The 11,304-nt window shown below is 50.1% G+C and overlaps 1 protein-coding gene across 1 annotated transcript; it reads left to right on the forward strand.

The window, feature by feature from the left end:
- Window positions 1-399: 399 nt before the first annotated feature.
- LOC308665571 (uncharacterized protein) lies at window positions 400-7,902 on the forward strand. The gene is made up of 3 exons (XM_081323635.1): window positions 400-411; window positions 3,364-3,501; window positions 7,510-7,902. Exons 2-3 carry the CDS (start codon window positions 3,384-3,386, stop codon window positions 7,890-7,892), a joined length of 501 nt encoding a protein of 166 aa, XP_081179761.1. The 5' UTR covers window positions 400-411; window positions 3,364-3,383; the 3' UTR covers window positions 7,893-7,902.
- Window positions 7,903-11,304: the final 3,402 nt, after the last annotated feature.

An 11,304-nucleotide genomic window follows, 5' to 3' on the forward strand; every position in this document is an offset into this window, starting at 1 on the left:
AGAGGTTTTTCCGAGGACAGGAGGGTGTGTGGTTTTGTGTGCTGCATGCATCCCGTGGATGGGGCTTTGCTTGTTTGGGTGAACCAGTTGCTGGCATGCAGCAGCCCAGTACTGGTTCGCAGACTGGGAGGTTGGGGACCCCTGAACTATGGCAGAGGTCCCCAACCTTTTGGGCACCAAGGACCGGTTCCGTGGAGAGAGGTTTTTCCAAGGACCGGAGGGTGCGTGATTTTGTGTGCTGCCTGCATCCCACAGATGGCGCTTTGTTTGTTTGTGCAGACCGGTTGCTGGCATGCTGTGGCCCAGTACCGGTCCGCAGACCAGGGCTTGGGGACCCCCGCTCTATAGAACTGCATCATCAGGTCCTTCAGCTGCCATATTGACAGCATCATCCACCGGTCTATTTGCACGGTAGGTAAATTGCCTACTGTCTCAAGTCATTAAAGTGTAACTGGGGAAAAAGAGGGTTCACATAACCAGGCCTGTAGCCATTTAGGTCTTTGAAGGGGACAACCAGCGTCTCGAATTGGATCCAGAAGGAAATCACCAGCCAACGCAGCTCTCTGCAGGAGAAGCAATACATGTGCAAATCTAGACTTGTACAAAATCGTGCAGGTCGTTGCACTTCAAACCAATTGAAGCTTCTGGGCGTTGAAGGTGTCAAGGTTGAGACACACTGGTTCAGATCATACTGGAGGTCATCGCATAGGATTCGACTGGGCCTTGAGCCGTTTGGAACCGGGCCGTGGATTGCCTGAGCAGCTGAACCCTCCCCCCTCTGCCTTCCCCTAGCTGGTCCTTAATGTTCTGTCCCAGCCTACGTACGTCTTTGTTACTTCACAAAGACAAAGCCCTCTTTTAACAAGTAGGCTGGAAAAACCAACCCCTTTTATTTGAGTTACAGACCTGCTAAATTGTCCCAAAAGCAAAAGCAACAGATCACGTTTTCCAATGGAGAATTTTTCAAAACAAAACGGAGCACGAGTCAAACAGGAAAGAGTTTACCGACAAAGCAAACCAAAACATGATCTCTTGAAAGTTGCCTTCAGCAACCAGCACCACCCACACCTTCCCTTTTTGTTATGCACCCCCAAGGCGTGGCTTCTCAATGCCTTCTCCTCCTCCCATGGAGTCGCCCCATTGCCTCCCTCTGTCCTGCTCTTGTAACCTGTCTACGTTTCTGAGCGTCTATAATATCCTCCAGCTGTGCGTCCTCAAAGTCTGATTCAGCTTCCCAGGGCAGCTGGTTCTCACCCTGAGCACAAGTGGAAGGGCCAGGTTCTTCCTCACTTTGTAAGTCCTGTAGCTCATCACAGCCTTCCTCCGACTCTGATGGCTCCCCAGGCCCCTCCTCTTCCTCCTCTTCCTCCTCCTCTGATTCCCCGGACTCAGCTGCCGGGATCACAGGCTGGCACAGAATCACAACATGTAAAGCCAAAAAGACTGGGGAACTCTGTGTTTGAGTTTAGTTATTTTTAATAATCAAATTTGTAAAGCCACTCAGGGTGTCACGTTTCTGATGTATGGGCTTTTCAAGCGACTCTGAGGCCTTGTTTACCTTAAAAGTCCTTTATTCAGCCTAATACACCGGCAAATGCTTGCTCGAAGCTGGAATCTGAAATCTCCGCCCCTTGCACAATATATTAAAACACAATTCTCCACCTAATTTTGTCATTAATCATATTCTCCAATTAATTTAAAGAATCAGTTTCCCTTCCGTTAGGAAACCCGCCAAGGCACGGGTCGGCAACCCGCGGCTCCGGAGCCGCATGCGGCTCTTTGAGCCGTCTCCTGCGGATCCCAGGCGCCCGGTGCATGTGCACCTCTCCGAACGGGCGGTGGTGCGTGCACACCACTCCGAACGGGAGGAGGTGCGCGTGCACCACTCCAAAGGTTTGGAGAGCTGCGCGCGCAGCTCCGCCCGAACACCCGTTTGGAGACCTGCTGGTGTTCAGGCGGAGGTGCGGTTTGGAGACCTGCTGGTGCCGGTTTAGAAAGCTGCTGCGACCCGTGGCAGCTTTCTAAACCGGCACCAGCAGGTCTCCAAACTGCTGTTCGGGCGGAGCTGCGCGCGCACCTCTCTAAAGGTTTGGAGAGCTGTGCACGCAGCTCCGCCCGAACACCCGTGTCAAGACCTGCTGGTGTTCGGGCGGAGGTGCGGTTTGGAGACCTGCTGGTGCCAGGTCTCCAAACGGGTGTTCGGGCGGCAGTTTGGAGGTCCCCGGGGTGGCTCCGGCGCCGCCCGGGCTGAAGGCGGCACCGCAACCCAGCGCCCGTCACCACGGAGACCCGTCGCCGCTGGCGTGCAGGTGCGTCCACATAAAACAAAGTGGAACCGCGTGTGTGTATCCATGCACGCGCATGCGCAAAAAACATTTTTTGCATGCGCAAAACATTGTTTTATGCGCATGCATGTGCGTGGATGCACGCGCGCGGCTCCCACTTTCTTTTATGTGTCATGGAACCGGTTCCCAGTGGCTCTTTTGCTTTTTCAGGTTGCCGACCCCTGCGCCAAGGTCTTATCTTCTTTAGTTAGAGATGGTCTTGAAGGTGCAATTCTCTTCTTCCCCGCTCCCAACTTTAAACTAAATCTCTTAAAGCAATACAGATGTTTAACATATGAAATGGCTACTTCTTCATCTCTTGTCAAGCAGTAACATTCGATGTTAGCAGTGTTGACAGTTCACCAATACAGGCAGTCCTTGACTTAACAACAGTTTGCCTAGTGACTGTTGAAAGTTACAACAGCACTGGAAAAAATGACTTAGGACTGTTTTTCACACTTGCGATTGTTGGAGCATCCTCTTCTGTCCCAACCTACGTGAGTCCTGGTTACGCTCACAAGGAGAAACCCCTCTTCCAAGAAACAGGCAGGAACCGCAAGGAAAAAACAATCCTTTTTATTCTCACAGAGCTGAGTCAACATCCAAGGCGAACAAACACAGTCCACAGAAACTCGATCCTCCACACGAACGGCTGCCTTCAGCAACCAGCACCTCCCACACCTTCCCTTTTATAATTCAGCCCAGGCGTGGCTTCCTAACACCTTCTCCTTTGCCTTTGGAGCCGCCCCACTGCATCCCTCTGTCCTACTCGCTTCTCTTGCCGGCACATTTGTGCATCCTGAATATTTCCCAGCTGTGCTTCATCGCTGTCCAACTCAGGCTCCCAGCACAGCCGTGTCTCAGCCTGAGTGCGAGTAGAGAGGCCGGTCTCCTCGTCCGACTGTAAGTCTTGGGGCTTGGAGCAACATAAGTTTTGGGCTCAGCTGTGGTCGTAAGTCAAAGACCACCTGTAGTAAAACTCTGGGCCATGACTTCTTGAACCCTGCACTCCTAGATCTGTATTCTCTTCTTCCTGCAGGGAATCTTGGGGAACTGAAGATGCAGATGTGGGTTCTTTTCCTGCCGATTTTCACTTCTCATCTTATATATCTCAACCGGCAAAAGAAGCTTGTTGGAACCCTGAAACCCAGAATAACCCAGAAAGAGCTGGAATACGGTGAGTATCTCCTTGAGGTCCTCAGAGATGGAGGCTTAAGCATTAGACGTCAGTGAGAAAGGACCCCAGGAACATTGTCTGTCTACACAGGGGTAGGCAACGTTGGCTCTCTTTTATGATTCGTGGACTTCAACTCCCAGAATTTCTGAGCCAGCATGGGGGAAACTATGGCCCCCTCATGACTCGTGGACTTCAACTCCCAGAATTCCTGAGCCAGCATGGGGGAAACTATGGCCCCTTCATGACTTGTGGACTTCAACTCACAGAATTCCGGAGCCAGCATGGGGGAACTATGGCCCCCTCATGACTCGCGGACTTCAACTCCCAGAATTCCAGAGCCAGCAAGGGGGAACTATGTTCCCCTCATGACTCGTGGACTTCAACTCACAGAATTCCTGAGCCAGCATGGGGGAAACTATGGCCCCTTCATGACTTGTGGACTTCAACTCACAGAATTCCTGAGCCAGCATGGAGGAACTATGGCCCCCTCATGACTTGTGGACTTCAACTCCCAGAATTCCTGAGCCAGCATGGGGGAAACTATGACCCCCTCATGACTTGTGGACTTCAACTCCCAGAATTCCTGAGCCAGCATGGGGGAACTATGGCCCCCTCATGACTTGTGGACTTCAACTCCCAGAATTCCTGAGCCAGCATGGGGGAAACTATGACCCCCTCATGACTTGTGGACTTCAACTCCCAGAATTCCTGAGCCAGCATGGGGGAACTATGGCCCCCTCATGACTTGTGGACTTCAACTCCCAGAATTCCTGAGCCAGCATGGGGGAAACTATGGCCCCTTCATGACTTGTGGACTTCAACTCACAGAATTCCTGAGCCAGCATGGGGGAAACTATGGCCCCTTCATGACTCGCGGACTTCAACTCCCAGAATTCCTGAGCCAGCATGGGGGAACTATGGCCCCCTCATGACTCGTGGACTTCAACTCCCAGAATTCCTGAGCCAGCATGGGGGAAACTATGACCCCCTCATGACTTGTGGACTTCAACTCCCAGAATTCCTGAGCCAGCATGGGGGAACTATGGCCCCCTCATGACTTGTGGACTTCAACTCCCAGAATTCCTGAGCCAGCATGGGGGAACTATGGCCCCTTCATGACTGGTGGACCTCAACTCCCAGAATTCAGGAATTCTGGGAGTTGAAGTCCACCAGTCATAAAAGAGACAAGGTTGCCTACCCCTGGTCTACAGGATGGGCAATGACGTCATAGGACATGTGATATCATCAGCCAGTTATGTCTTTATGAAATTGGCACAATGGCCGTTACATTCTGATTCTAGCTACAATCATGTAAACGGTGAGTACCACTTTGTAAAGCCTTAGTAAGGCCACACCTGGAATACAGCATCCAGTCTGGGCCACCACATTACAAAAAAGATGTTGAGATTTTGGAAAAAAGTTCAGAGGAGAGCAACTAAGATGATCCAAGGCCTGGAGACTAAAACACATGAAGAACGGTTGCAGGATTTGGGTTTGGCCAGTCTAGAGAAAAGAAGGACTAGGGGGAACATGATAGTAGTGTTCCAGTATCTTAGGGGCTGCCACCACGAAGGGGGGATCAATTTATTTTCCAAAGCACCAGAGTGCAGGAGAAGAAGCAACAGATGGGAACTAATCAAGGAGAGAAGCAGCCTAAGGAGAAACTTCCTAACGGTGAGAACAATTAAGCAGTGGAACCGTTTGCCTTCGTAAGTTGTGGGTGCTCCCCGCAACTTTAAGAAAAGACTGGAGAGTTACTTGTCTGAAATGTTATAGGGCAGGGGTCTTCAAACATGGCCCTTTTATGACTTGTGGACTTCAACTCCCAGAATTCCTCAGCCAGGCACGCCTAGGGAGTCCTCCTTTCCAGCTTTAATTGATTGATCTTGGTAGAGATTAGATCAGACATGTCAAACACAAGGCCCGGGGGCCGGATCCGGCCCGTGAAGTGGTTTCACGCGGCCCGCGAAGCCATCCTGGAAACAGTGAGGGAACGGCCCCCACTGCCTTGGCCCTGGCCCAGAGACCCTCCTTCTGCCAGAGACCCTCAGATCTGTCCCACTCCTGCCCAAGACCCCATAGGCACCCTTGATGCCAACGATGTAGAGCTGGCCACGCCCACCCAGTAGGCCACACGCACTCTAGCCACGCCCAGCCAGTAGGCCACACCCACCCTGGCCATACCCACCCGGCCCCCTGAGGGCAACCGCAATGCTGATGCGGCCCTCAATGAAATTGAGTTTGACACCCCTGGATTAGATCATGTGGGGGAAAGTCAACGGGATAGCATTTCTCAACTTCAGCCATTTTAAGACGCATGGACTACAACTCCCAGAATTCCCCAGCCAGCGTTTCGAAGTCCACACATCTTAAAGTGGCCGAGGTTGAGAAAAACTGTGTTAGGATCACTTGACCTTCTTCCTTCTCTGAGGGCTCTTTCTTAGAAGATCCCATGAAATTTGAAAAGGGTATGTATAGCAGCCTTTCCTCAATGGGGACCTTCTTGGGCTTTACGGCTGGCTGGGGATTATGGGAGTTTGCAATAGCGGCAAATATCTGTACCTCGGATATAGGATCAGGGCGAAGGTTTGTTCTCCAAGCCTGGGGGGTTGCTTTCCAAACCTTTCGTTACCAGGCTAGGTAACATCTTCAGCAGAGTTGAAGGGATGTGAGTTCTCTTCTACTTATAAGGGCTTCAGGTGTGGGTGTGTCGAGTGAGGGTCTTGTGATGGAGGTTTTTTTTAACTGCAGGTGGGGGTCCTCGGAGGGTGTGAATTATCGGTGGGGCTGAGTCAGTGAGAAGTTGGTGATGGGTCTTGTGATGGGGAGATTAGACTAGAATAGAGCTGGAAGGGACCGTGGAGGTCTTCTAGTCCAGCCCCCCGCTTAAGCAGGAGAACCTAGACCATCTCAGACAAGTGACTATCTAGTCTGTTCTTGAAAATCTCCAGTGATGGAGCGCCCACAACCTCTGGTGGCAAGCTGTTCCACTGGTTGATTGTCCTCACTGTCAGGAAGTTTCTCCTCAATTCCAGGTTGCTTCTCTCTCTGATCAGTTTCCATCCATTGTTTTTAGCCTTCTTTCTGGTGATTTGGTGAATAGCGTGACCCCCTCCTCTTCCTTGTGGCAGCCCCTCAGATACTGGAATGCTGCTATCATGTCTCCCCTATTTCTTCTTTTCTTTAGACTGAAAAGGTCTAGTCGTGCTAGTCGTTTCCGACTCTAGGGGCCGGTGCTCATCTCCGTTTCAAAGCCGAAGAGCCAGCGCTTGTCCGAGGATGTCTCCGTGGTCATGTGGCCGGCACAACTAGACGCCAAAGGCGCAAGGAACGCTGTTACCTTCCCACCGGATTTTTCTACTTGCATTTTTACGTGCTTTCGAACTGCTAGGTTGGCAGAAGCTGGGATGAGTAACAGGCGCTCGCTCTGCTACGCGGCACTCGGGATTTGACCCGCCAAACTGCCGACCTTCTGATCGACAAGCTCAGCGTCCTAACCCACTGAGCCACCGCATCCTTTTCTTTAGACTAGCCAAACCCAAATCCCGCAGCCGTTCTTCGTATGTTTTAGTCTCCTGGCTTCTGATCATCTTAGTTGCTCTTCTCTGCATTTCTTTCCAACCTCTCAACGTCTTCTTTGTGATATGGTGACCAAAATTGGCTGCAGTATCCCAGCTGTGCCCTCACTAGGGTTTCATAAAGCAGTACTAATACTTCGCGTGACTTTGATTCTGTGCCTCCGTTTCTACACCCCTGGAGTGTATTAGCCTTTTTTGGCTGCTGCTACACACAGGGTCAGGGAAACCAACCCACAAGAGATGAACCTCATTATGGGAGTTGATGTCCATAATGATGAAGGTTTGACGGTGACACCGGGCACCCAAGGGCGAAGAAAGCTACCTAACGGGGAGAGAATGGACGGGTGAACAGGATTAAAAGCCCGCCATTCTTGCTGTTTTCTTTCCAACTCAGCAAACCCTTCCCACTGATCTTGCTAACTCTTTGCAGCGAGGAACATGGCGAGGAAGATGCTTCTGTTACAGCTGAGAAAGGAACGACTCCAAGGTCAAAGCAGCAGTTACAACGCGCCGCCGCCGCCATTGGGAGACGTTATAGAAGGAAGGGCTCAGCCTGGGGGCCAAGTGAAGAGAGGATTTCTCCTAGATTTGCTATGTAAACAGAAATGCTCTAAGTCAGACATGTCAAACACAAGGCCCGGGGGCCGGATCCGGCCCGCGAAGTGGTTTCATGCGGCCCGCGAAGCCATCCTGGAAACAGTGAGGGAACAGCCCCCACTGCCTTGGCCCTGGCCCAGAGACCCTCCTTCTGCCAGAGACCCCCAGATCTGTCCCACTCCTGCCCAGGCCCCCATAGTCACCCTTGATGCGTAGAGCTGGCCACGTCCACCCAGTAGGCCATACGCACTCTATCCACACCCACCCAGTAGGCCACGCCCACCCTGGCCATGCCCACCTGGCCCCCTAAGGGCAACCTCAATGCTGATGTCCAGCCTTTGTAGTCCATTAATCCTTATCTAGCTCCAAAACTCTACTTACCATGATTAGTTGACTGGATTTCTGCACACTGGACAGACTAATAAATCAGCTTCATTGGAACTTACACGGGTGGTCTTGCTTCTTTTCTCCTAAGCTCCAGAGTTTCCCGTTTCTTCTAGCTTCATCTTCCCTTTTCGGGATAGACATGGGATGCCATTCCATCTCTGATGGAGACATAAACTGGAAATTATGGGTTGGTAGACGAGGGTGTCATCAGAAAGAACAGCTTGCCTCCAGACGTTGTGGGTGCGCCATCACTGGAGGTTTGTAAGAAGAAACTGGACATCCATTTGTTTCAAATGTTACAGGGTCTCCTGATTGAGCAGGGGGTTGGACTAGAAGACCTCCAAGGTCCCTTCCAACTGTTATTTTGTTCTCCCCTGTTCTCCAAAACACCTGAGGGCAGGGCAAGAAGTCATGGGTGGAAGCTCATTAATGAGAAATCCATTCTGGAAATAAGGAGGAATTTCTTGATTATTAATCAGTAGAATGGCTTCCCTCCAGACGTTGTGGGTGCTCCATCACTGGAGGTTTTTAAGAAGAGACTGGACAACTATTTGTCTGAAATGGTGTGGGGCCATGGTGGTGAACCTATGGCACGGGTGCCACAGGTGGCACTCAAGAGCCCTCTCTGTGGGCACGCGTGCCATTGCCCCAGTCCTAGGCCTTCAGCTGGGTTTTATAAAACCTTTTCGCTTTAGGCCTCTGCCGTGTACAAAAAAAAGGTTCAATCAATCAATTTCAACTTCTCACGGGGAAAAAAAAGTTCTCGCAAAGTTGGAATTGATAGCTTGAACATTTTAGTCCCACCCAGTCTGCCGTTACCACTGCAGCCACGCCCACCCTATGGGCCACGCCCACAAAATTGGCCACACCCACCCGGCACCCGATGATACGTAAGTGGGTTTGGGTTGCAGTTTGGGCACTCGGTCTCTAAAAGGTTTGCCATCACTGGCGTAGGGTCTTCTGCCTGAGCAAGGGGTTGGACTAGAAGACCTCCAAGGTCCCACATTATTCTGTTATTTTGTCAGATCTGCTTCTCTCCCCAAAATATTACCATCGTCACTCCACTCTTGACTCTTAGCAACCACATGAATTGACCTCCAGGAAGATCTGTGCCCAGCCTGGTCCTTCAGGTCTTCCAGTGGTGTCTCCATCACCACCATAACTGGGTCCTTCCACCTCACTGCTGGTCATCCTCTTCCCTTTTCTTCCATACATCTTATAGCCTTCTCCAGAGAGCTGGGTCTTCGTATTGATTATTTTCTGCCACTGACTCTTAGCATAGATAGATTTTCTTCAAGACAAATCTGTCAACAACCTGGTCCTTTAGGTCTTCCAAGAGGGCCACTGTAACTGAGTCCTTCCATGTCGGTCAGCCTCTTATTTTTCTCTTCCGTTCTACTTTTCCCAACATTGTGGACATCTTGGTCTTGACATTGCTATCAAGTCCCTCTTCACTCTTAGCAACCTTTAGAATGATATGTGCCCATCCTGGTCCTTCAGGTGTCCCAATGATGTCCCCCCCGCAACCACTACGTGCTCTTATATACTGTCACCCTTGATGATGTCCCATCAACTGTGAAGTCATAGTTGACTCTTGGTGACCGCATAGATTTTCCTCATGATGGTCTGTCCCCAACCTGGTCCTTCAGGTCTTCTGGTGGTGCCTCCGCCACCACTTTTAACTGACCTCCACCTTGGTAAACTTGTTCTTCTCTTTCCTTCCACCTTTCTCAACATTACGGACTTCTAAAAGGAGGTGAGTCTTCACATTGGTTGGTTGACTGACTGACGTGCCGTGAAGGCAATGTCAGTTCTTAGCAACTACATAGATTTTCTGAGAGAACTTTGGTCTTCTCTGAGAAACCGATGACTAATCCTGATGATGTTACTTAGTTTGGGCTCATGAAATGTCTTCAAGAAAACAACCAGGTTCAGAGAGCACCAAGGGCCACACAGTTCTCCTCCTCCTCTCCGCAAACCCCATTCCTTTCTAGCATTGACGATGATAGTTGGGTAATGAAACATCTGCAAGAAAACAAACCAAGCTCAGAGAACACTAAAAACCCCACAGTCCTCTTCCTCCACTCTGCAAACCCCATTCCCTTCTAGCACTGATGATGTTCCCTAGTTGGGTCATGAAAGGTCTGCAAGAAAACAACTAAACTCAGAGAGCACCAAGGACGCCACAATTCAACCCTAAACTACAGATATTCTCCTTTATTGGTACAGAGATGTTCTACTTGGTAACCTGTCCCTAAATTGTTCCTTCAGGTCCTCCAAGAGTGCCTTCACCAGCACTGAGTCTAGCCATCTTGTTTCTGGTCATCCTCTTCTCTTCCACTTTTCCCAACACTACGGACTTCTGAAAGGACTCTTCATATGAATTATCTTTCTTCAACTCAAGTGTCAACTCTTAATGACCGCCCAGAATGGTTTTCTCCACAATGACCTGTCCACAGCTGGGTCCTATCAGGTCTTCCAACAGTGTCCCCATCACCTCTGTAAGCGACAAAAGAACGGTTGCTGGAATTGGGTATGTCTAGTTTAATGAAAAGTAGGACTAGGGGTGACATGATAACAATATCTGAGGAGTTGCCCCAAAGAAGAGGGAGTCAAGCTGTTCTCCAAAGCACCAGAAGGCAGGACAAGAAGCAACGGATGGAAACTAACCAAGGAGAGAAGCAGCCTGGAATTAAGGAGAAACTGCCTGACATTTGAGGACAATTAACCAGTGGAACAGCTTTGCCTCCAGATGTTGTGGATGCTCCAATAGTGGAGATTTTCAAGAAGAGACTGGACAGCCATTTGTCCAGAGTGGTATAGGCTATATCTCCTACCTGAGCAAGGGGTTGGACTAGAAGACCTCCAAGGCCCCTTCCAACTCTGTTCCTGTTATTCTTTCCTTCCCTCTTTCCCAGCATTGGAACTTTCTCCAGAGAGCTGAGCCTTCCCATCATGGCCTTGAATTAGGATAGAACAGAAATAGAATAATTAGAATTATTTGTGCCTCAAGTGAGAACTCCGAGTTGGTTTGTTTCATGATCCATTTATTTTCTTAGTTGTCCACGGTCTTCTCCAACAAGATACAGGTAATCCTTGACTTACAATAGTTTATTTCGTGACCGTTCAAAGTTACATCCAGTTTTGATCACCGCGATGTAAAAAAGATGTTGAGACTCTAGAAAGAGTGCAGAGAAGAGCAACAAAAATTATCAGGGGACTGGAGGCTCAAACATACGAA

Source organism: Vipera berus, assembly GCF_964194415.1.
Source record: "Vipera berus genome assembly, chromosome: 3".
Classification (NCBI taxonomy): domain Eukaryota; kingdom Metazoa; phylum Chordata; class Lepidosauria; order Squamata; family Viperidae; genus Vipera; species Vipera berus.